The sequence below is a fragment of the Miniopterus natalensis genome, chromosome 2 (genome assembly GCF_054644295.1).
Source record: "Miniopterus natalensis isolate mMinNat1 chromosome 2, mMinNat1.hap1, whole genome shotgun sequence".
NCBI classification, from domain to species: domain Eukaryota; kingdom Metazoa; phylum Chordata; class Mammalia; order Chiroptera; family Miniopteridae; genus Miniopterus; species Miniopterus natalensis.
Window position 1 is genome coordinate 167,438,169 of NC_142082.1, and position 25,603 is coordinate 167,463,771.

General features: G+C 43.8%; 3 protein-coding genes and 1 non-coding gene across 4 annotated transcripts in view; 3 read left to right on the plus strand and 1 right to left on the minus strand.

Annotated features, from left to right (window-relative positions):
* The window catches only part of LPCAT3 (lysophosphatidylcholine acyltransferase 3), a 36,610-nt gene extending 21,828 nt beyond the window's left edge, over nt 1–14,782 (plus strand). The window contains exons 2-13 of the mRNA XM_016221816.2: nt 9,088–9,195; nt 9,727–9,833; nt 10,391–10,484; nt 10,649–10,686; nt 11,105–11,283; nt 11,749–11,857; nt 12,558–12,644; nt 12,735–12,901; nt 13,538–13,685; nt 13,762–13,920; nt 14,033–14,160; nt 14,384–14,782. Of these exons, the coding sequence (XP_016077302.2) occupies nt 9,088–9,195; nt 9,727–9,833; nt 10,391–10,484; nt 10,649–10,686; nt 11,105–11,283; nt 11,749–11,857; nt 12,558–12,644; nt 12,735–12,901; nt 13,538–13,685; nt 13,762–13,920; nt 14,033–14,149 (1,313 nt within the window). The 3' untranslated portion in view covers nt 14,150–14,160; nt 14,384–14,782. The remainder of the gene's footprint in view (nt 1–9,087; nt 9,196–9,726; nt 9,834–10,390; nt 10,485–10,648; nt 10,687–11,104; nt 11,284–11,748; nt 11,858–12,557; nt 12,645–12,734; nt 12,902–13,537; nt 13,686–13,761; nt 13,921–14,032; nt 14,161–14,383) is intronic.
* A 242-nt stretch (nt 14,783–15,024) lies between these two features.
* On the minus strand, nt 15,025–20,458 carry EMG1 (EMG1 N1-specific pseudouridine methyltransferase). Its single transcript, XM_016221817.2, has 6 exons — nt 20,231–20,458; nt 16,510–16,611; nt 16,257–16,398; nt 15,876–15,934; nt 15,649–15,798; nt 15,025–15,302 (listed from the first exon to the last, which is right to left on the minus strand). Exons 1-6 carry the CDS (start codon nt 20,396–20,398, stop codon nt 15,189–15,191), a joined length of 735 nt encoding a protein of 244 aa, XP_016077303.1. The 5' UTR covers nt 20,399–20,458; the 3' UTR covers nt 15,025–15,188.
* Nucleotides 20,459–20,638: 180 nt separating this feature from the next.
* PHB2 (prohibitin 2) lies at nt 20,639–25,436 on the plus strand. The gene is made up of 8 exons (XM_087814806.1): nt 20,639–20,912; nt 21,059–21,143; nt 21,443–21,522; nt 22,453–22,637; nt 22,948–23,077; nt 23,180–23,283; nt 23,697–23,774; nt 24,140–25,436. The coding sequence occupies exons 1-8, from the start codon at nt 20,786–20,788 to the stop codon at nt 24,218–24,220; spliced, it is 870 nt and encodes a 289-aa protein (XP_087670932.1). The 5' UTR covers nt 20,639–20,785; the 3' UTR covers nt 24,221–25,436.
* On the plus strand, nt 23,349–23,603 carry LOC148093916 (small nucleolar RNA U89). The gene has a single exon (XR_015714165.1). It is a non-coding gene; the product is annotated as a small nucleolar RNA U89 (small nucleolar RNA).
* Nucleotides 25,437–25,603: the final 167 nt, after the last annotated feature.

Here is a 25,603-nt window from a genome sequence, read left to right on the forward strand (position 1 = left end):
GTATGTCAGCAGTTCAGTTTGGGACTTGTTAAAGTTGTGATATCCTTCAGGCATGTACCTACCCAAGGAATCAAGTAGGCTATACCAGTGTGGAGTTCAGGGAAGAGGTTTAGGCTAGAGATGAAAATCTGGGAGACATCAGCAAACAGATGGTATATATTTAAAGCTGTGACTGGATGAGATCGCTGGGTACTTCACTGTTAAAGCAGAGGTGAGGCAGTCTCACATTTATTGAGCATCTAATATGTACCAGGCCTAATTTACGAATCCTAAGTTAGATTTTCATTTTACCAATGAAACTGAGGCCCAAAAAGGTTAATCAACCTGAAGTGACAGCCAGTAAGTAGCAGAATCAGGTATTCAAACTGAGATCTGTCTTAACTTCAAAGTCCATGTTCTTTTAACTGTCCATTGCCTTAATTTAATAGTACATTGCATTTTATAAAAAGTGCTGTTGGCAAGCCATAATCAGTACCCTTATTTTTAAAAATATGCTATGAATCTTCTTTTGAAAGGCAAATGAAAGGGAAATCCCTTAGTCATTTGATTGTCACACAAAATTAAGATTAGATTCAGAAGCTTCAATATCCACTTACCCCAGAATTTCTCAGATAAGGACTGCTTTATCTTCCTCTAACTTTATGTGAATGTGTGTTTGTATAATTTTGTGAAACTTATATTTTGGGCACTGTGCTAATCACATTATATGCTTTATCTCCTTTAGTCCTTACAACAGTTCACTGAGGCAGGTACTAATAATATCCCCATTTCACAGATGAAGAAACTGACCCTCAAGATCAAACAGCTGTTATGTGTCCATTACTGTTAGTCAATCTGTCAAAAAAGGTATACAGGATATCGTGCTGTGGGAGATCCAAAGACATAGGAGGCCTTCAGGAAAAGACTGTAAACATGAACATGAAAAAGACTGTAAACATATTTTAATCCAAAACAAAAAAGTGCAGAAAGACATATTGTAGTATGTAATGATTTGTCAAATGAGAATCTTAGTCCTAAGTGCCATTTATTTAAGGCATAATACACAGGATTATGAGTTCATTTTGGTCAGAGGTCGCCTTAGAGGAGAAGACACTTAAATTGGGTTTTGAAGAATGGGTAGCATTCCACTTGGTAGAAGGGTGGTTGGAGAAGGTATTCCACACAAAGGGCCTGGCATGAGCTAAAGTCTAGGAACAAAAGACACAAGACATGTTTGAGCAAAAACAAGATCAGTTTTAGCTGATGCACAGAAATGGAAACTTTAACTAGAAATGTAGTTTAGAAGATAGACCCTTGAATCTTAGCTTAGGAATTGGTACTCTTTTGAGTAGTCAGTTGGGGGTCATTGGTATTTTCTGACCAGGAACTGAAAGAAGAATACTCTGGTGTAGGATTACTGGAAGTATGAGGCTGCAGGCAGAGATCAAGTAGGAGGCCATTGCAAGAGTTTACAGGTGGGTGCTTGAGGGCCTTAAGTACAAATGTAGCACAGGAAAAAAGGGGGGGGGGAAGCTGCAAAGGAGGAATCAACCGAATTTAATGACTGGATATAGGGAACCAAGGGAAGAGGAAGAGGCAAGACAACTTCAAGCTTTCAGATGTGGTTGTATGACCTGGAGAATGCTAACATCATTAATAAAAAAAGAAGCCAAGAGAAGGCTGATTTATGGGAAAAGTCATGTTTTATAGAGTACAAGATGGTATGAGACACTGCACAGACTCTCAGAGTTCTAGCTAGAATTTATAATCTGCAAATGGATGGAACAAATTACTAAAATAAACCAAATTTCCTATTTTAAAAAAAAAAATGGTATGAGATAGCAAACTAAAAATAGGAAATGTGGAACTGAAACTTGAGTTAGAATTAAAGATGTAGATTTCATTTTGGCATAAAGATGATAATAAGTTACATGATAGTAGATGTAGTTTCCAAAGCAGCAGTATATAGTAAGAATAATAAAGGCCTAGACTGAATCCTGAAGGTCAGCCATATTTAGGAACCAGAAAAAAAAGCCTTCATTGAAAGAGACAAAGAAAGGTAGGTTGGTACAATCTATTCAAATTGTAGTTGGCCACTATTTGCCAGAGAGTAAACGTTTAGGAACTTCCATAGCAATTTGACAGTGTCACATCATCCAAGCCCATGACTTGTAGTTTACAAAAGTCTTGGTCCGCCCTGGCCAGGTAGCTCAGTTGGTTGGAACATTGTCCTGATGCACCAGGGTTTCGGGTTTGATCCCCAGTCTGGGCACTTTTGGGAGTCAACCAATGAATGCATAAATGAGTGAAACAACAAAATCAATCTTAAAGTCTCTCCCCCCCTTCCTCACTCTGTCTAAAATCAATAAATAAAATTTTATTTAACATATTGGTCCACAACAGATGGAAAATTTTTAAGACTGTCTACACCGCTGACTGAGAAATGCTGAGTTAGAGGATAAAGAATCAAGGAGTGGTATATACCTAAGAGAACTCAAGATATATGGCCCAGCGGGGCATGGCTCAGTGGTTGAGCACAGACCTAGGATCCAGGAAATCACGGTTCAATTCCCAGTCAGGGCACATGCCTGGGTTGCCGGCTCCATCCCCAGTTGAGGGTGTGCAGGAGGCAGCTGATCAGTGACAACTGTCTCTTCATTAATGTTTCTCTCTCCCCCTCTCCCTCTCCCTCTCCCTCTCTGAAATCAATAAAGATATATTTATGTGTGTTCACACAAAAACTTGTACACAAACATTCATAGCAGCCTTATTCATAATACCCAAAAAGTAGAAACCACTCAAGTTTCCATCAACTGATGATGTGTTATGTCCACTTTGGAATATTATTCAGCCACTAAAAAGTATGAAGAACTGATATATGCTATAACAAAATTAACCTTGAAAACAATATGCTGAGAGACCCAGACATAAAAGGCCCACATATTGTATGACTCCATGTATATGAAATATCCAGAATAGGCAAATCCATAGAGATAGAAAGTAGATTGATAGTTGCCAGGTCTAGGAGAGCATGGAGAGTGACTGCTAACAGGTATAGAGTTACTTTTGGGGAGATGAAAACATTCTGGAATTAGATAGTGGGGATGGTTGTGCAACTTTGTAAATATGCTAAAAACCACTGAATTCTACACTTTGAAATGATGAATTTTATGGTATGTGAATTATCTCAATAGAAAAAGGAAAGGAACAGGGACACTGTGTTTTTCAAAAACAATGAAAGAGAAACTTAAAAAAATTAAACTACAGCCTAGCCAGGTGGCTCAGTTGGTTCAGCGTTGTCCTGTACACCAAAAAGGTTGCAAGTTCAATTCCCAGTCAGGGCATATACCTGGGTTGTGGGTTTGATCCCTGGTCAGGGCACTATGGGAGGCAACTAATCAATGTTTCTCTCCCTCCCTCCCTCTCTCTCTAAAATCAATAAAAAATATATCATCAGTTGAGGATTTTAAAAAATGAAAATACAGCAGGGCAGTTGAGAAAACTAGGGAGAAAGAAAAGACTGTTGGACTTGGGCATTATAAAAAGGCAGATTAAGGTAAAACATCAGTCCATATGTCAGCAGTTCTCAAAGTGGAGTCCATGAACTCCTAGGGAGTCCTTGAGAACCCTTTAAGGGACCCATGGGATAAAAATTATTTTCATAGTAATACTAAGATGTGATTTGCCTTTTTTATTGTGTTGACATTTGCACTGATGATGCAAAAGCAATAGTGTGTAAAGCTGCTGGTGCCTTAGCACAAATGAAGGCAAGGGTACCAAAGTGCTCTAACAGTCACTGTAAGTGCACTAGCAGTCACTGTATTCTTTTTTCCCCCTCTGTATTCTTCACTGCCATGCACTCACAGTCAAAAAACAAGCCAGTTTCTTTTAAGAATGTCCTTGATGAAGCAGTAAGTATTATGAATTGTACTGAATCTCAACCCTTTTTAATAGTCTGAAGAGATGAGAAACATGCCTAAAGCACTTCTGCTACATACTGAAGTACAAGGCTGTCTGGAGGCAGAGCACTTGTGCAGTTGCTTGAGTTCATGTTCAATTAACAGCTTTTTTCATGGAACAGCATTTTTACTTGAAAAAAAATGGCTGACAGACTTAGACATGGATATTTAGACGTGTGCATTTGGCAGATAGCTTCTTGAAAATGTACATGAGCCTGTCATTTCAAGAAAAATAACTGACAATATTTGTAGTCCATGATAAAATTCAAGCTTTCAAGTGAAGATTAGAATTTTGGAAAGCTTGTATCTGCTACCATAAGCTTGATAACTTCCCAATACAGACAGATTTTTATGCTGAAAATCAATGGTGATATTAAAAGATCTGATTGTTTTATACTGTATTCTAATGACATTATCAATATTTGGGAGATCTGCCTAAACACAGTAAACCAATATTTTCTGGATAACCAGTGCATGATGTTACAAAAACCATGCCTGGGTAAAAGATCCATGCAAGGCACATGGATTTTAACGTAACAGAGTACGAAAAGTTCATTGTTATGGTTGTTGCCCATTCCACATTGCAACTAACCTTTAAGAAGCTACTTACCTGCCAAGTTTTGTTATAGTATCAAAGACGACGATCCAAAAGGCTGTTATCTGAAAAGGCTATTGATTTGCTTTCCAGCTCTATATCTGTGTAAAGCCAGGTTTTCTTCATATATTTTAACCAAAACAACATTTTACAACAGCTTAAATGCAGAAGCAAATTTGAGAGCCCAGCTATCTTCTATTTAAAGAAAGGCCAGAAATTTGTACAAATGTAAAACAATGCCATTCTTCACACTAAATGGTTTTGTTTTTGTTTGGTTTGGAAAATATAGTTGTTTTCATTAAAAGTATGATATTTATATTAATATATAATAGGTTTTTAAAACAAGTTAGTAATTAAATATTTTTAAATTTTCTTATTTTTTAATACAGTAGATATTGATAGATAGTATACACGCTAACAAAGTTGCTTGAGGTCCTCAGTAATTTTTAAGAGTGTAAAGTGGTGCCCAGCTGGCATGGCTCAGTGGTGGATCCTCAACCTATGATCCAGGAGATCTGGGTTCAATCCCTGGTTAGGACACATGCCCGGGTTGCGGGCTCTATCCCCATTAGGGGCCGTGCAGGAGGCAGCCTATCAATGACTCTCTCTAATCACTGATATTTCTATCTCTCTCTCCCTCTCCTTTCTCTGAAATCAATTAAAAGAAAAACAACGAGTGTAAAGTGGTCCTGAGACCACAAAGTTTGAAAACTGCTACTATATGCTATGGATGTTATGTCAACTCTTTGTATGGTGTTTGAGGTGGTTTTCTTTTCTATAAAACTGGTACCAATATCTGCCTAAGCCAGCATATAGCAGTCCTCATTCCATATTCTCCCTCACACTTGCCAAAACATGCTCTATTTTCTTTTCACCAGTCTTATGAACCACTGACTAATTAAATGGAGTCATATCCTATTCCTACAGAACCCAGAAATAGCTCTACAGGATGAAAAGGCAAAGAAATTTACCAGACTTTAATGAAAACAGCTAATTTCTATTTCTTCAAACGAACCCTCGGAACCTCTAAGATTAATAAGTAATTTCACAAAGATTGTACAGAAAATAAGGAGTTCCACTAGTAAGTAGGTTGTGGTAGATCCTAGTCCCTGACTCCAACAGCATTCAGACCTGAGGAGATGTCCAACTGACTGGAGAACACAGCTAGGTACACTGTGTGTGCTCGGCAACCTAAACCCATGAACAGAGCCAGATTCCGTGTATCCTGGCGGTCTGCTTTAAGATTACAGCATTTTGCCTGGCCGTGCGTGGCTCAGCGGTTGAGCATCAACCTAGGATCCAGGAGATCGCCGTTCAATTCCCAGTCAGGGCACATGCCCAGGTTGCGGGCTTGATCCCCAGTCGGGGGCATGCAGAAGGCAGCCAATCAGTGACAACTCTCCCATCATTGATGTTTCTCTCTCTCTCTCTGAAATCAATAAATATATATAATTTTAATTATAGCATTTTAAATGCCCCAGGTATTGCTCTTGAAATGCTCCCATTCTAGTATGGGATCCTCAGGTTTAGGGGTAGGTTAGGTCATCATCCTGCATGTGCTAATGAGTTTCTGAAGGCCCTCCTTTAAACAAAAAGAAACAGTTAAAGTACTGTCAAACAAGTTCTCAAAAACCTCAAGATCAAGTTTACAAAACAAACCTCTGGCTGGAAGGTGCTATTAAAGGAAGAATAGCAACTCTCAGTCATCAAGCTCAGAATTTTATTCTCAGGACCTAGTAAGCACTGCTGCCTTGCACTAGGATTTTAGTAAAGCGGTGCTTCTTCACCCTGGCTGCACACCAGATCACTCAGGCCTACTGAATCAGACTCTGATGGGCGGAGAGGAGGGGGAGGAGGTACTTTCATTGTTCTTTAAAGATTTGTCTGGGTGACTGTGGCCACTATATTAAGCATCGGCTCCCACAAGAAAGCAGTAACACCTGTGGAACAGCAGCCTCCCCCCAAAAAACACATCCCTAAAGGGGTGACTGGGCAGCCAGCCTTTAAAGCCTGCTGAGCTGAGCAGCATCCAAGAGCAAGGTTTGGTGTTTACACACTCAACATCAGCTCTGGTTGTCACAGGAACTCTCCCCAGCACAGCTCCCTCTTCCCCTTTGTGGCCTCAATCCAGGCTTTGCTGTTCTCTATTGTGATCTTAATGTTCTTAGTAACCTTAATGACCTGCTACATTTTTATTATTCTACCAATTGCTCCATCTTCTTATCATGTGTTTAATAGTGTACAATATTACTTCACCTGCCTGTGTGGAACTCAAAAAACTCCACTCCCCCCAAATACACCTGAGCACAGGAAATAACACAAAGGGCCTTGAGTGGCCAGAACAGATGTTACCAGGCTAAGCACTAAGTCTATAAGGAAGGCACCCAAGACCCTTGCTCTTATATCTTCTATTTTACATCTTTAAAACAAAGTTATGGTTTCTAAGGCCTGCCATAAATTAGGAGTAGGGGAAACAACTATTCTTGGCAAGCACACTGAAAGCTCGAGAAGTGACTACTGATCCTTGAATAGGAAGGAAAGGGGAAGAAAATCCCTAAGAAATAGATACAAGAACTCAGAATGAAGGACAGTGCAGGCCCTACTAGAATCAGAGCAGTTTTATACACCTCAACAGGACATAAAGCCATCATGACTTTACTCTAGAATAATTATGACCCAGATCACCAAGAGTGTTAAATTGTATTCACTTTAAGGGAGCAGAGTAATATATATGTTGCATTTTTTAATTTCAAGCATTCCAAATGACTCAGGGTTTTGGTGATTCCAAGTGGTTAAGGACTTTAGTGCTTAAGGAGGTAAACTCTTAGCTATCCAGGACTTATTTATGAGTACTCTAGATAATTAAGATATACCCTATTTATTGTTTCTATTCATTTATACCCCAATTCCTAAAACATTAAAAATAAAAAGCCAAAGATTTAAGACAGTCAGGTCTTACTCTATATACTTTCTAGTACATACCTGGCTCTAGTTCTTAGCAATACTAGCTGGTAACATAGTCTGTCCCTGCCAAAGTTGATATGTGATATGTATGAGACTTGATCCTATTTCTTTGCTCATTCATCTGACTGTGAAAGGGTCATAGCTATCTCCCTCTCCCTTGAGCGAGTAATCCTATATCACTTCACCTTAGCTAGCTAGAAAATAAACCATTACATGCCACCTCGTCCCTCATTACGTGATCTATAAACAGAATACCTGGCATATAGTAGGCATTTAACAAGCATGTGTTGAATGAATGAATGAGCCAGTAAGCCACAGGATATCTATAAAATTAGCTGCTTTCATGAAGCTATAAATTTGATTAAAAGAGTCTAGCCCATTATGAGAACAGCAGTCAAAAAGACACCAGAAAATCCTGGCACCAGGAAAATCAAATGGTGGATACACTGTTATGTGGAAAACTAGGTAATATAAGTACACAGGCTGTGATCATAAGTTTAAAAAAAAAAAAGTATGGGGAAAAGAGACTAGGACATAAGCCAATTATACAGCAAGATTATCCATTTACTTACTTACTAAATGATTGAGCACTTTCTTTGTGCATGACATTCTTCTAAGCATTGCAGAGTTAACCAAGCTAATAACTATATTGCCAGTGATAAACTAACTGCAACTTACAATTTAAAAGCAAGAATTGCAGCAACTGTAAACCATGAGCAACTCAAGAACACTGCAACGATGGGATAGGTAAAGTGTCCTTCCAAAACAGCACGGATTCTGGTTCTTTGCACGTGCACTGCTGCAGTGAGAATGTTGCCAAGCACATCAGCGACCTATTGATAGAACACTGAATGCAAGTGTGCAGTAACACCATGGAACATGCTAATTTTAGTTTAGGAATACCAAATGTTATCAACCCTTTTTTATTCAGTAAGCAACCCTTGGTCATGCATAATCAGTTCATGGCCCATCACGAGATCCACTGTAGTTCAGTTGTGGCCCCAGGACCATACTCTGAATCATGGCTTTAGAAGACATTTTCCCATTATACCTAATGGATTTCTAATTTGGTGGATGCCCAGACTTCAGTATGTGAGGAGCATCCGCACATATCCTGTAACTGCTATCCAAGTATATATGCAGTCAGCAATCCCAGTTTGTAGCCTTGTGTTCATTTATAGTTATCCTCTTAATAATCTGACTGATAATACTTTACTAGCAGGACAGGATAAAATTTTAATAGATCATAAAAGCATAAAATAATGTTTCTGGGCACAGTTGGGTACCCTCAATTCCTTGTATCACCGGAAAAACACAAAAGAAAATCCCTAGCGATATTTCATAGGCTATAAGAGAAACACCCTTAGGACCCAGTTTTGTATTGTCTCTCTATAAAACTACTATTTTCAGTTTTAAATGTGTATTTACAAAGAAACTTTTGATTCTTGGGGGTATTGTTATTATTTTCTCTATTGGCATCCATATAATGTATGTTTTTCCTCTCTGGGCTGAGTTTCATGCCAGATAAGCTTCCAAAACAAAATTGGCAGAACACAAGCCACAAATAACCCTCTTCTGATCTCCCCTCAGGTTACCCCTTGGCTTTGTTTTATCGGCATTACCTTTTCTACAAGGACAGCTACCTCATCCATCTCTTCCACACCTTCACAGGCCTCTTCATTGCTTATTTTAACTTTGGTGAGTAAATTGAGTTAGCAGTGGTGCTGGGATTAGAGGGAACCTGGGAAGCAACAGACTTGAACAAAACTTCCTGGAGAGAATTTGATGGATAGGGAAGTTATAATGCTCTGCTTGCAAAGAGTAGGTTTGTATGGACAAGAACAGAGCTTAAATTCTCCTACATGGACAGTCCCCTTGCAGAGAAAACATTTTAAGAGTGGTTACTCTTGCCAGACTCCGTCAACAGAGACTCGTAAGTGTCTCTCTTCTGTGGCTATAGCTGGATGACAGATCCAAGCACTCCCCTCAGGAGCAACCCTGAGTTCAAACATTCAGAAATACAGTAGCTGCCTGACAGTCCCTTCTATTTATACAATTAATTTTCTTCCCTTCCTCCAGAACATGAGGCTATTTTGACAAAAATATCCTAATACCAAAATAGTTTTTTCTTTATGTATTCTCTTTGTGTTTAGAAGTCTCAAGATGGGTGGGAATGTGAAAGAAAAGAAAAAAAAAGACAGGCTAAAATTTGCTCTCTTCTGCCCCCAGGAAACCAGCTCTACCACTCCCTGCTATGTGTCATCCTTCAGTTCCTCATCCTGCGACTAATGGGCCGCACTGTCACAGCCGTTCTCACTACTTTTTGTTTCCAGATGGTAAACATCTTTCTCTTGGCAGATCAGGTCACAGCTGACAGCAGTTTGGGGTTGGGGACAAGTCAGAGACTGTGGTGTAGAAAAAGCAGGGAACTGGGAGATCCCATTTCTAATCCTTTCTCCCAATTACACTTATCTGTATGACTTTACGTAAGTCACTTTACATGAGCCCCAGGTGTTTCATCTACATGTGGCAGTGATAATACTTTTCCTGCCTCAAGGAAGAGGTGCCAACTAATCCTTTGCATAGGACTACGCATTAAGGTTCTGACCAGGATTAGCCCAGATATCATGAGGGGAGTCACTTAAAGGCAAAGCAGAAAATGGACTTAAAATGAGCTACAGAACCTAACCATTTAATTCTCAATTAGCCCTCATTTTGTTGAAAACCCTTGAGGCAAGCCTCTTCCCCTTAAGTTTCAGTGTCTGCATTTATAGGAACTTCTTAAGGCCTTTAATGACAAGACCAGAAGAAAGGAAAAATGAAAGAATACATTGGATTTCAGAGTAGGGAGAAAATAAATCATAGGAATAATAGAATACCTCAACTCTCCTAGGCCTACCTTCTTGCTGGATATTATTATACAGCCACTGGCAGCTACGATATCAAGTGGACAATGCCTCATTGTGTTCTGACCCTGAAACTGATTGGTAAGTGATGGGTCACTACCTTCCCCTTTTGTACTTAGGCTTCTCCCCATCTGACCATAAACTTACTCTGTGCTCTCCCCAACATTCCTGCTACCCTCAGTCCACAGGTCACATCCTCAGTGTCCTCTCCCTCTACTCTACCCACACCTTCTCTCTCTGCTCAGGTTTGGCTGTTGACTACTTTGATGGAGGGAAAGATCAGGTAAGAACAACTCCTTCACAGAGAAGTTGAGGAACTAAGCCAGAGGGAAGGAGGAAGGCTATTGTTATGAAAAGACTGAACCCAAATGCTAAGGGCAGAGCCGCGCCTCATCCCCAGCCTATGTGATCTCCATTTCAGATAGCAGAGCAAGGATCAACAAACCTAATTTGCCTGGATCCAGCTCTTGCACAAAGTCCAGAGATCAATGCCAGCAAGGCATTTGGAAAAGCAGCAGCAGTCAACTGTTGCTACACACACTCATTTCCACACGAAGCAACTACTTTTCTCCATACCATCCCCTCAGAGATGGCTATTTGAAGAACCAGTTCAGTGGGCCAAAAGGGTGGGAAACACACAAACTGGCTCTTGCAGGGAGATTCAAGGCTATCCTGAACTATTCATTCTCTTCTTGGCATAGAATTCCTTGTCCTCTGAGCAACAGAAATATGCCATACGAGGTGTTCCTTCCCTGCTGGAAGTTGCTGGTTTCTCCTACTTCTATGGGGCCTTCATGGTAGGGCCCCAGTTTTCAATGAACCACTACATGAAGCTGGTGCAGAGAAAGCTGACTGACAAGCCAGGGGAGATACCAAACAGGTTAGTGCCCCTTCTTGGTCAAGACCTCTGTGTAGGTGTCCCACTACAAAGCCACTTCTGAAGTGACTTTCTTGAGGACCAGCCATGGCTATATTCTCCACATGGCCCCGGCTCCCAGGCTTATGCCATACGGACCCCGGACTATTGTAATGGGCACTCTGCACCTGCTTACTGTGGGTGGGCAGTGAGCCCTTTTCAGCTTAGGTCACTTCCAGCCAGCCATTCTGACCCTGTGGTTCAAACACAAAATTCACTTTTATGTCAGGATTGTGCCTGAATCGGTCATGTCCCTGCCTTTAAAATCCATTTTCTCAGTTTAAAAAAAAAAAAATATTTTAATATACTTAAATATATTGGGCAGTGGAGCTACTCATCCCATCCCAGATGGATAGCTCCCCTCCATGATTTAAGGTCAGAGGGTGGAAGGAGTGGCTTCTGCGCATTGTGACCCGTGTTCCTTTCCAGCATTGTACCTGCTCTCAAGCGCCTAAGTCTGGGCCTCATCTACCTGGTGGGCTACGTTGTGCTCAGTCCCCATATCACAGAAAACTATCTCCTCACCGAAGACTATGAAGTGAGTGGCTACTAAAGCAGCAGCAGTGTGACTGCATCCAATATAGAAAATGGGCAGGCAAAGATCCCTGTAGATAGCCAAGAAGTGGGAAACACCATCGACAAATGCATGTTGGTTTTGCTCTAGATCTGTGAGAGTTGGTGTCAGTGCCAGCCGGGCCAGGACATGTTCATCAGCCAGCACTGAATGACCTTCACGGGCACAGGGCTGTGCCAGGTGCACTTTCAGCACCCCTTACCTTCTCCAGGAGCAGCTCTTAACTTGCTGTATTACAGCTCAGCATAGCAGCTTCTGGTCCTCTCCAGCCTGTTTCTTCTCTTGATAGATTGGGGGCTTCTAGGGAATTCAGAATCCAAGGGAAGGGGAAGTGCTGGCTTTTGCTCCCACCCACCTGAAAGGCTTGCAACGTTTCCATACCCACTCTAGGTAGGTTGTCTTCTTAAATTAACAAAAAGCAAGAATACATTAAAGTCCCCCAGTACTTAGTGTCAGAAGACAAAGTTAAGGACAATGCTGTTTCTGCAACTCTCCAAGGAAAAGGAGGTGAATGGATGTTCACTGGGCTCCCTGCTCATCCTCTTAGCCTGTTATAGAGGCAGTTAGGCAGCCCGTCAGGCGGACATGAAGTAGCCACAAGTGTGGAAAGGAAGAACATTAAGGAAATTTACCTGGCCTAATGCATGTTCCTCCTTCTCTCAAGAATCGCCTTTTCTGGTTCCGCTGCATGTACATGCTGATTTGGGGCAAATTTGTGCTATACAAATACGTCACCTGTTGGCTGGTCACAGTAAGTAGAAAACATGATATAGGGTCTAGACAGGCTGTGGGGGATGTGGGGAGGAGAGTGGCAAGAACCCTGAGTCGGTCCTTCCCTCAGGAAGGAGTATGCATTTTGACGGGGCTGGGCTTCAATGACTTTGATGAGAATGGAAAGGCAAAGTGGGATGCCTGCGCTAACATGAAGGTGTGGCTCTTTGAAACAACTCCCCGCTTCAGCGGCACCATCGCCTCTTTCAATATCAACACCAATGCCTGGGTGGCCCGGTAAGCAGTGGGGAGGGGAGGTCTGGACGTTAGCTTCTGCCTTCCACCACTTTCCTGGATTTGAGGGCAAATATGTATTGTCACTCTGTCTTTTCCCACTTTGGGTAGAACTTCCAGTCATCCTCACACATACCCCTACACACTATGTCCCCAGTCCTACCACCACCACCCCCCCAAAAAAATTCCTGTCATTATTTGAAAAACAAAAGCAAGATGTATAAGTGCCTTGAGTCCTAGGTTTTAATCCCCATTTGGCCACTGCTTTTGTTTTTCATTGTCCTGTTTATAAACATCTTTATTTGTCCCACTACTGGTGTGTAAGCGACACAAATAGAAAACTGGTCTGCCTTTTTCATTGCAAGTCAACATCAGGCACTTCGTAGACACTAGTCATTTAAGTGGCTTTCCCAAGTTCACTCAGCTAAGCCTTAGGTCTATTTTCTGTCTCTAAACTGAGTCTACTTCATTACCTTCGATCTCTAAAGCTAATCAGAGGGCACTGCCTCCCTTACCCCAGGTGGCCCTAAGTGGGAGCCAGCCACCACTGCACTCCTCAGGGTGCTGAGAACCCAAAGGCAGGATGGTGGGAGTGCAAGGACTGGTCTGTGGCTCATCATTACCCACCCTTCTCTCTAGTTACTTCTTCAAACGACTCAAGTTCCTTGGAAATAAAGAACTCTCCCAGGGTCTCTCATTGCTATTCTTGGCGCTCTGGCATGGCCTACACTCAGGATACCTGGTCTGCTTCCAGATGGAATTCCTCATTATTATTGTGGAAAGACAGGTATGCCTTAAGATGCTGGGTGAAAGGGAATGATGAGAAAAGGCAAACACTGAATACCTCTTCCCTTCCTCCCCAGGCTGCCAGCCTAATTCGAGACAGCCCAACCCTTAGCAACCTGGCTTCCATAACTGTCCTACAACCCTTCTACTATTTGGTGCAGCAGACCATCCACTGGCTCTTCATGGGTTACTCAATGACTGCCTTCTGCCTCTTCACATGGGACAAATGGTTTAAGGTAAGTAAGGGCCTGCTTGCAAGGATGGGAGGGAACCACTGAAACCTCAGGTAGTAAGGGATATTATATACCATGCCCTCGGGCTACCTCGGTGGCCTCTCTCTCCCCACAGGTGTATAAATCCATCTATTTCCTTGGCCACGTCTTCTTCCTGAGCCTACTATTCATATTGCCTTATCTTCACAAAGCAATGGTGCCAAGGAAAGAGAGGTTAAAGAAAATGGAATAATCTATTTCCTGGTAAGTTAACACCCCTACAGCTAAACTGAAACTACCAGGTTACAGGATAGAGCAATAACTTGGGGGGTAGTGTTGGAAATTTGGGGTGAATCTCAAGGGAGCCTGGCTTCTAGGAAACATAGTGTGAGGCACTAACTTAACGTGCCAGGCAGAAGTTAGAAGGGCTGTAGCCCAGGGACTAGGAGTAACTCTGACCAGCCTTCCCATCGTATTTCTTCTGTAGGTGGCCTAGAGCAAGACTGGTGCAGAAACGACTTCCTTTCTACACTCCTTTGCCCCAGAGCACAGAGAACACAGAAGCCAGGGAGTAGGAAGACATGGCACTCCCAGCTGTGCCTCTGCTGACAGCCAAGTCTTCATTTGGGCAAAGGGGAAACTCTTGTGGGAGGAGTAGAGGGGCCCATGTCTCCCCTCTGGGCTCCCCCATGCACGTTGCCTTATCTCTCCCCCTCTAGCCAGGAATATGTTGTTATTCTTCTGCCAATTTACTATGATTGTATATGTGCCGCCACCATCACTCCCCCCATGGGGGGGTGGGGAGGGACACAAGGCCCTGCCTGCTCCACTTTTTCTACCTTGGAACTGTACCAGATAAAATCACTTCTGTTTGTTCAATTTTTCACTGCTAGCATTCCTGGCTGCTTTCTTTCAGGCACAGTTCTCCATGCTTGCCATGGCTGCAGTAATCAGAGCTGTCTACTTTAGAGCACAGTAATTGCAGAAATTTGGAGCTAAAGCCCACCTGCAAAGCCCACAACCAAATTGCAAATGCTGTAAACCTCACATCTTTCCCTGAAGTCTGAGGAGAATGAACAATTTACACCCTTAGATACTAAGTTTAGGAATCCCCAAAGAACAACCAGGTTTGCAAGAATAGTATTTATAAGATAAACAAATAGCAAATGTACAACCTCGGCTTCCACTAACCCCACGGTCTTGGTGCAGGAAGGTCATCTTCCAACGGTGAGTTAGAAGAGTCAAGGAATGCAATGTCAACAGTCTCTGTGTTTCAGAGCAAGGTCCTACTGTCAAATGACCCTCCATACTTCTTCAAAGGCTGTGGTAAGTTTTGCGCAGGTGAGGGCAGCAGAAAGGGGGTAGTTGCTGATGGACACCATCTTCTCTGTATATTCCACACTGAGCTGAGGAGAGAACAGTGCTGTCAGCTGGCTCTATCACTCTGTAACAGGGTCAGTCCTTCTTTAGGGCAGGAAAACTGGGCTGAGCTCATATTTCACTGTGCTGTTTACTATCAAATTTATACAAAGGATAAAGAAGGTCCTAGCTTTGACTATTACAGATATGCCAGCAATGGTCGTCAAAAGGATACGCCCTGGGGCAGGTTAGGGAACCCACACTTGTCTTCCAGCTATGTTACCCTCTATTTCCCAACTGATGAGGACAAGGACCATCAAAATGATGACTGCTCTCGGAATCCTGTACCAAGCTTCGGCTCTATGAAGAATCTGAGTTGAGCCTAGACCTTACCTTGCCGTGGGCAAAGGCCCCCACCACAAAAACAATAGGGTCGCTGCTGGGCACCAACTCTCGCACATCACTGACGACTGGGATGGAAAAAGAAGTGCCAATTTTCATACATCCGACTGGGAAGTGATCTGACACTGGATTCTTAATTACCTAAAGTAAAACAGAAAAATGAGCCCCAGAAAGGTTCTCAAAACCCTGCCTCCAACCAGTAGGTGTCAATACCTCACCTTCAAGAGCTTCTGGGGGCCATCAGCTGCTCGAACACTGAGTTTGTGTAAAAGCTGAACTAGGGCGAAAAAAAGAGTTCAGAGCTAGGTGGAGAACTGCATTTCCACCCAGTAATCTAACCAGAAAAACTCGTAGGTAAGGTGGGTTCCATGTGTACTTTATAGCTACACTGCACTCCTAAAATGTTATGAACAAGCAGTTGTCAAGCACATGACTGGTTGTATACTGATGGGTTCGCTCTCCCTTTTTCACTCAGCCAGGAACCCATGCAGGCATCACCCCTACACGTGGAAAGTAATGAAGAGTCCTTGTTCTGGGATCACTCATGTTCCCTATTCCTCCCTTCTTCACTCCTGAAATTTAAGTCCTAAAGATCTCACCCATGAGGCCACAAAATCGGTCAAAGGTTCTGGGAATTCGAGTCTGGGGGTTCACTTCAATCAACACATTCTTCTGTGTATGGATATAAACCTGCAGCAAGCCGGCTCGGTTCAGGGGACTGTCCATCAGCATCAGTAAACTCTGAGGGAGGGAGACACCAAGGCACAGTAAAGACTGCAAAGAAGTAGCAAGCAGCTGTATCACTTTCCACATAAAGGCTCAAGCGGTTGTGAGCTCTGTCCCTGGAGTTACCTGGTGAGCTATGTCTGGTCTCACTTCCCCGGGGTCCCGTCCATTCTTCAACAACAAAGACTTGTGCTTGTCACAGTTGAGGAGCTCATATGTCTTCCCTGCCTAAAGAGGGAACATGACAGAACATAAGCTGCTTTTACCTAGCCCAGTGGTTCTCAAAGTGTGGTCCCCACACCAGCAGCGACAGCAGCATCTGGAAACTTTCTAGTCAGATTCTCAGGTTCACTCTAGATTGCTGGAACCAGAAACTATGGGGGTAGGGCCTAGCAAGCTCTTCAGGAGTTCACTTATGAACTTATGGCCACATTTACCCTTCCCTCCCTTCTTTCACCCCTCCCTCAGTAACTGACCTTAGAAGAAAAAGGGAAGAAGGCACAACCTGTGATTTCAGATGATTAAAAACTGGATTTAGTTTAAAAACCTGTGGTTATTAGGCAAAGCCAGGGAGGGATTCTGGAACCAGGTGAAATAAGGTTAATGAGAAAGGCTGAATGCTTGTTTATCACAGGAGCACTGTGATATACTGGGCAAAATATAAGGTCATTACCCTCAGTTTGCTTATAACAAACATGCATTAAGTAAAGAGCTGCAAATCTGAATGAGGAGTGTAAAGATTCTAATGATGTAGGTGGCAGTTTAATCAAGGAATGCTTCTGTCAGAAGTAAAACAAGAAAGAAGGGTTGTTCCTAGTGTTAAGATGTGCGAGCAAAGCTGTAGACAAAATAAAGAAAAAGCAGAAATGTGAAGAAAGAATTATGCTGAAAAAGTGGGTCCAAAACAGTGAAAGGCAGTGATTACATATGAAACTGCTTTGTAAACTGCAGAATCCTCAAGTATCCAGCACAAAGTCAGAAATAATTCTGGAATAACAGGAGCATGAGAATGACTGAGAAATATTATCCTGGCAACTCTGTGTGTACTAGAAACTATACCAGGTAGAAATTTGACACTAAAGATCCGTCTGGATCCACCATAGCCGCTAAAAGAGATCATTGTAAACTGCAATTTGAAGTCCTAAGGAGCATTAAGATAGTAAAAAACAGCTCTAACTGGTTTGGCTCAGTGGTTAGAGTATCAGCCTGCAGACTGAACAGACTGAAGGGTCTCAGGTTCGACCCTAGTCAAGGGCACATACCTCGGTTGCAGGCTTGATCCCTAGCCACAGTTGGGCCATGTGCTGGAGGCAACCAATCGATGTGTCTCTTTCACATCAATGTTTCTCTCTCTCTCCCCTCCACTCTCCCTGAAAAGCAATGGGGAAAAAATATTCTTGAGTGAGGTTTAAAAATAAATTTTTAAAAGTGTGAAAAACATACCATTAAGTACAAATATAGATTTTGAAAGGCTAAGCTTTTATGTATCAATGGAACATTTGTATGTCTGACAACATGCTAAGATATACAACTCCAAAAAGTGGAGGAAGAGGCACATGGACTTTGAAATTAAGTGAGAAACTAACATAATGTCACAAAGTAAGCACAGGGAAAGAGCAAAGGTCAAGAACTAAGAGCATGAGACACTCTTAGTTATAGAAGAAAAAGAACCTCTTCAATAAAAGAATCCAGTTTTAACCCATTAGTAAATTTATAATGAGGGTTTTTAATGAAATAAAAAATATCAGAGTCCTTCACATGTAGTAATGGTAAGTGATGGTTTATGAAACATTATTTCATACAGTTGGGTATGATTTTTAATTGTGGGTTGTGGTTAAGCTTGAAAACCACTAATTAGAATAATCAGAATGAATACCATGTGTATTCACCTACTGTATTGGGTATTGGAGATACAAGAATTTTTAAAACCTTATTCACCCTAGCCAGTTTGGTGCAGTGGTTTAGAGTGTTAGCCCATAGACTCAAGAGTCCAGGGTTCGATTCCGGCCAGGGGCACATACCTCAGTTGTGGACTCGATCCCCGGCCCCAGGTCAGGATGCATGCGGGAGGCAACCAACCGATATCTCTCTCACATCAATGTTTCTCTCCCCCTCCCTTCCACTCTCTCGCAAAAGCAATGGAAAAAATATCTGGGTGAGGATTTGGAAAAAAAAAACAAAACCTTATTTACTATTGTCATAGAGTCTTCCAGTGGAAGAGACAAATAGTAAACAATTACACGAATCTTTAACTCAAATTGTGGTAAATGTTATGAAGGAAAAGTAAATCGTTCATTAAAGGATTATAACAGGAGAACCTGATTTATACCAGGGAGTCATTTCTATGAGGAAGTAACATTTAACCTATTAATTGAAGAATGAGCAGAATAATAGAATCAATAATTGTTAAATGAGTGAACTTTAGGTAGGAAATAATGAAGCAAAGAGCTGAGTAAAAGGAGCTTCCAGTAAGAGAACATTATATGCAATGGCTTTAAGGTATAAGAGAACTTCATGCCTTCAAAGAGCTTAAAACAGGCCAGTGAGGCTGGAGTATAAAGAATAAGAGAGCAGGCCCCGAAGAGGCTGGCAGAAGCAAGTTACCAGCACCAAGGAAGGCACAAGGTAACAGTTCAGAAGATTTCAACCAGCTATGAATTCTGTCACTCTTTGAGTACCATTAATGACAACCTAAATTCTTCCAGAGTATGTTATAGGAATTGCAATTTGGCCATGACCTTTTCAACTCCTTAATAGGTAACTTGGAATGAGTAACAATAATAGCTAATTCCAAGTGACGGACATTATTCTAAACCCTTTGCAAGTTAGCTCCTTTTCATCTTCCCAACAATCCATAAGGTAGGGACTACTATCATCCCCAAGAAACACAGGAAGAAATGGAGTGGCTAAGTGACATTCAGAATTAATAAACTGGAAAGCTAGCAAACAATTAAGTGAGGGATAAACGTAAGAACCTATAATTAGGTTAGAAATACAAATTACAGAAGAAACATTTCAAAGGTGGGGGAGGGGGAGTTGACTGCAAGCCTAATAAAGTGCCACAGTGATTGAGGAAGATGAAAAAGAATCACACCATAGACTACTACAGAAGCATACCACTTTTAAAGCACTTTCATTACATTCTCCCTCTAAAGTATTAACTGAGGACAAATTTTTCTCAAGATCACTCACTTAAAATAAGGTTAAAATAACCAAGGTTAAAATCCAGGTCTGACTTCTAAACCAGTGCTATTTATTCTGGGCCTACCCACTGAACAAAATTAGCTCTAAACGGCAGAGAAACAAGAAAGTCAGAGGGAATAAAAACACAGACCAGTTTTTTAAGACACAGAATTGTTGGATTATTCAGAAAAAGAGCCGAATGGCAGGTAAAAACAAGTGTTTCGAAGTGGATAGTAATACAAAGGAGAGTGACAGTAAAGACCTTTTATAAAACACGAAGTCCTTACTAAAAAAAGGAGGGGCCGACTAAGCTATACTAACCACCCTTCTCCTTTCCTAGTAACTTATTGTGGGATTATTTGGGACACTGAGGTGGAGAAACTCCCCTCCCTTTACATAATTTTATACCACAGAATCCTGGGTAAATCAACTGAAACCAAGGACGTGACGGCTGGATTGGGATTCAATCAGGGCAGAAGAAAACGAGTACTGCCAACTCAAGACGTTAAACCAAAAGACAGTCAACTAGGCCACTCTTCCTCCAAAAGCATGTTTCCCCTCTCTCCTAGCTTTCTCCATCCCCTTGGCGCCCCTCACCCTCATCCCATGGGGTGCCACTCTATCGCTATATGTACTAGTTCTCCACTTTCTTGTCCCACATTACCTTGACTGTCTCCAGACTGGCCCCTTCCAGCACCACAATGAGCCTACGGCCTCCCATCTTGCTTCCCGCCCCAAGTCGGGGCCGCTTGGGAGCCACAACATCCCAGTCCTGATCCTGGTTCTCATCGCGACGCTCACGAGGTTGGAATCCACCACTGGGCGCAGCCATCTTGCAACCAAGCCGGAAATTGTGCTAAAATCCTTAAATTAGCACCTCACGCTCTTCCTAATCGCAAACTTCCTTCCGGCTACCATTTTGAAAGTGGGCGCTTGGAAATGGCGAGGGCTCGGGTCTGGCACCCCGAAGTCTCTTTGGGCGGGCAGGTTTTCAGAGAGAGGCGGGACTTCACAACGCGCACTTCCTGTGCGCGAAGTTCTGGTTCTCCCTGGGCCGGGGGGGAGGGTTTAGAAGGGAGCGCACTTCCGGTGCCCTTTCTCCTGCAAGCACCTGGGCCACGGACCCTCGTGGGAAGGGTGCGGCGTATAAACTGGAGTGGGGTAGAGGCGGGCCGGCACCCCCTCCTGACCTTTGGTGCCGCCGGTCTCAGGATCGGACATGGCCCAGAACTTGAAGGACTTGGCGGGACGGCTGCCCTCCGGGCCCCGGGGCATGGGCACGGCGTTGAAGCTGCTGCTGGGGGCCGGCGCCGTGGCCTACGGGGTCCGCGAGTCGGTGTTCACTGGTGAGCAACCTCCACCTGCTCTCCGGTCCCATCCCGTCCCTTCCCAGACCCGTCCCCATGCTCACTTAGCCCCTCGCCCCACCGGGGGCTGGCTAGCTCGTACTCTCTGCAGTAACTTGGCCTGATCCCCACCCCTCTCCCCACAGTGGAAGGCGGGCAGAGAGCCATCTTCTTTAATCGGATCGGTGGCGTGCAACAGGACACCATTCTCGCCGAGGGCCTTCACTTCAGGTAATGGCGGGCAGAGCGGATTGACCCTGACCCTTCACCCTTGAACGTCGATCCACCAGTGGCTGTAGCAAGACTTTCAACAGGATTCACCTGTACCCTCTTCTCTCCAAACCCCGTCTCCCAGGACAGTAGGTGCTGCCCGTAACTGCAGCAGCACATAAATGTTCTCTGAAAGAAGAGAATTTCTCTTAGGCCGTGGACTAAGGAGGAGCAGGCCAAGAAACATGTGGTGAGGGAAAACTGCAAAACTAGTGAAACTGCAGTCTCCTAATAACTTATCTCTGCTCCCTCTCCTCCAGGATCCCCTGGTTCCAGTATCCCATCATCTATGACATTCGGGCCAGACCACGAAAAATTTCCTCCCCCACAGGCTCCAAAGGTAGGTTTGGACACTTGGAAGCCACCAGCAAATGAGCTACCTAAAGTTAATGAGCCTGGCACAAACCCCTAGGGGAAGATGGTTGTGTCAGAGCTCTTGGGCCTTGGTTGCCACATGTGCAAAACAGCTGGAATAAAAGTTCCTGCTTGTGGCGTTAAAGCAGTACATTCTGGACACACTGTGTGTTTGCATTTTTTTTATTAACTGTTCCTACCCCCTAACATAAATTCAGTGAGAGCACTGTTTGTTCTTTGTCTTATTCACTGCCTAGATCAAAGCCATGTTTTAAAGCTTTTTTTTCCCTCTTAATTGCTTGACTTATTAATGATACCCACTAGTACACCCTGTTCTGGGGAAATTTGGTCCCACTCTTCACTGGTGTACCTGGTTCCTCCTAGACCATATCTAGTAGCTGTGTATTTGAGATTCCCCAGGCCCCTTCTTCTCACACACACACACACACACACACACACATTCACATTCACATTGAGGCAAGTGTCCCACCTGTAATATACTTTTTTGTACTATATTTAGTGCCAGTCACTTAACATTCATTCCCTAAACCCAAGGTCCTGGGAATAAAACACAGTCTTCATCCTCAAATCCTGATAGTGTAGTAAAGAAAACAGGTGATTATTATAGAGCCTACAATAGAGGTTGCACACAGTGCAGTGGCAAAAAGAGAAGAAGAGAGATTACCTTTAATGATGAAGGGGTTATGGATAGAGAAGACATCACATTCTTGTAGACAAGGATGCATTTGGCCTATGCTGAGTCACATCTTGTCAGCCTGATTACTCTCCTCCCTCCAAGGGAGTTCCAGGGTACACGACATTACACGGAGGAGACAGTGCTTGGGGAAGGGTTCTTGGCTAAGAGGCCAGGTGAGGCCCCGTGGTCTTGACCAGCCACTGCTAACCTCACTCTTAGACCTGCAGATGGTGAACATCTCCCTGCGAGTGCTGTCTCGACCTAATGCCCTGGAGCTTCCCAGCATGTACCAGCGCCTAGGGCTAGACTACGAGGAGCGAGTGTTGCCATCCATTGTCAACGAGGTTCTCAAGAGTGTGGTGGCCAAGTTCAACGCCTCACAGCTGATCACCCAGCGGGCCCAGGTTGGACCTAGCTCCCATCACCATCTGCGTAGTGTCAGCTTTTTCCTCCTAGGCCCAGGGCACTGGGTATTAGGAGAGGCAGCTTATTAGAAAAAGGTTGTGACCGCAGTTCCATTTCTACCTAAAAGTGGTACTGTGAGAGCCACTGCGAGAGCCAAGATGAACTTGATAGGTACTAAGAAAGGATTGGTGAGTTTTCTGCCTTTTTCAGAAGCTCTGGTATTCAGACAGTCACCGCAATACACCTTCCTTTCAGTTCTCCAGTCCCCTCAAACGACCTCTCCCTTCCCTTACTCACCCCGCCCCCCAGGTCTCCCTGTTGATCCGAAGGGAGCTAACAGAGAGGGCCAAGGACTTCAGCCTCATCCTGGATGATGTAGCCATCACGGAGCTAAGCTTTAGCCGAGAGTACACAGCTGCTGTAGAAGCCAAACAAGTGGGTGAGTTACCAGAGGAGTAGGTCAAGGGTATCTGAGAATGCCGATGGGGGGTTGGGGTTCCTAACACCTTACATTTGTGACCTCTTGAGTCTCCCACCACAGCACAGCAGGAGGCCCAGCGGGCCCAGTTCTTGGTGGAAAAAGCAAAGCAGGAACAACGGCAAAAGATCGTGCAGGCTGAGGGTGAGGCCGAGGCTGCCAAGATGATATCCTTCTGCTGGAGAGATCTCAGCTCACCCCTGGGGCACATTGCTTTCCCGTCCTCCATGGGCTGGCTGATGAGACTAAGGCGAATGCGATTCCATGCTTTTGGGCAGCGGGGGGCGGTGTTCAGATGGGATCTGAGATCTTAATGGGAGTGCCTGAGCTTGGCTCCTCACTTCAAGACAGATCAATAGCACTGCTGGCCTTGCCTCCATTTCTGCTGCTGCCTCCAGTTCCTGGCAGCTGCCTGCAGGGGGGCCCACAGGTAAGGACCAAAGTAAGAGTAGGCACAAGCAACCTGAGCACAACCTTGGATCTGACAGCCCAGAGGAGGGCTGGAGTGACGGGAGTAGTAAGGATGGGGCCAGGGATTGAGACCTGACCTTGTGTGAACCCTTGACCCCACCCTGCTCACCTTGGAGAAGCACTGAGCAAGAACCCAGGCTACATCAAGCTACGGAAGATCCGGGCAGCCCAGAACATCTCCAAGACGGTGAGTGTAAGAGCCCAGTATCCCTCACAGGACTTCCTAGAGAGTGTTTTTACCTAAAGCACACTGAAGTGAGGTATTTAGAATGGTGCTCATTCAGGTTTCTACTCAGACTAACTCGTCTGACACTTCCCAACACATTCCGTTCCTCTGGGTTCCCTTGACCTTTTGTTTACTCCTCTATTATGGTACTAACACAATCACAGTTGCTTGCTCTGGGTCCTTGTGTGAGGACAGAAACAGTGTCTTTCTCATTGTTGCATCCTGTTCCTAAGCCATGTGTTCCATTGGTGGTTATTGAATGTAAGTGTAGGAATCGAGGTTGTCTTTGTTTAATACAAGCATCTGTCTTGTTTTCTGTCCTGTAGATTGCCACATCACAGAATCGTATCTATCTCACTGCTGACAACCTTGTGCTGAACCTACAGGATGAAAGTTTCACCCGGTGAGAGATGTGACCTACACAATGGGGTGTCACAAAGAACATGGAATCTATGCCTAGTCTCTTGGGCTCTGGAGCCTGTTACTAGCTTACTCATGTGACCCTTGAAAGACACTATTTCTCTGAACCAAAAGATAGAAAAGTGTAGGTGATTTGAATCTCATATGATTGATTTTATGAAAGTAAGATTATTCTCGTGAAAAACACTTTAGCCCTGGACAGTGTGGCCTTGTTCCATACACTTAAAGGTGGTGGGTTCAGTCCCTGGTCAGGGTACATGCAGAGACAGTCGATCCATGTTTCTCCCTTCCTCTCAAAAAAAATTTTTTAAGCACTTTAATTGTAAAGTTTTGTCTACTGAAAAGTGAAAGGTGATACTCAGTATTCTTACTCAGGAACCCTAAAATTGCTGCTCTGGGGCATAGAAGGATGCTAGGAAAGGAGAGGTGAAATCGCAGTGGCCAAGAGAACTAGTCTCTTCCTTTCCAGAGCCTGAGCTTCCTGGCTTCCAACCCATTTTCTTTTTTTCTTTTGGGAGCACAGGAGGGTTTAGAGCTGGGTGGGGCCTGAACTGAAAATCACCTCTGCATTTTTCTTCTCTTTCTGTTTTTCCTGTTCATCTGGTGACCTGGTGTCCACAGGGGAAGGTAAGTTGTTTATACATCCTTGTTTCTGTGTTGGGCCTTGCAGCTCATCTCCCAGTACCTGCCTTCTCCTCCACCACCTAACCTTTCTCACCTCCCCACACACACCCGTAATCAGGAAGGAGGGTGGTTGAAAAGGGAGTGGCCAAGGTGCTGTTCTTCTCATTTATGTCCCCTAATAATGTCAGACGTCTGTCTCCTTTATCCATCTCCTTTCCACAGTGACAGCCTCATCAAGACTAAGAAATGAGCGGGATGACCAGGAACTCTACCCCCAGAGAAGTGGATCTGTTTCTGCCCTGGTGTTTGAGGAGCCAGCTTGGGGTCCAACACACACACACACCCTGCCCCCAGTATCATGTGATGGTCCCCTCTGTATCTGTCCTCCCAGCCCTTCTCAGATGAAGACTGACCCATTTTCAAGGGAATGAGTTTCCTCCTCCCTGTGTTGGCCAAGGTTGTTGGGACAGTGTGTTGATTTCTCAGTGGTTTCCTATAGTGTTGGCTCCTCTCTCAAGGTTGGGAGGCGTTAACCACCATCCCAGGAATTCTCAATAAATTTTTATTACTTAAGCTGAAGTCAAGGCTTTACGTGTGAGCTGGGTTAGGGGGAAGTACGCATGCGGGCACTCATATAACACTCCTGAGTCTTTCTTCGTCTTTGCCAGCAGGAGGCGCACAGATTCTAGCCAGGGCAGTTAGGGAATAGCCGGCCTAGGCCCTGCTTCTCACCGTGGAGGCCCAGG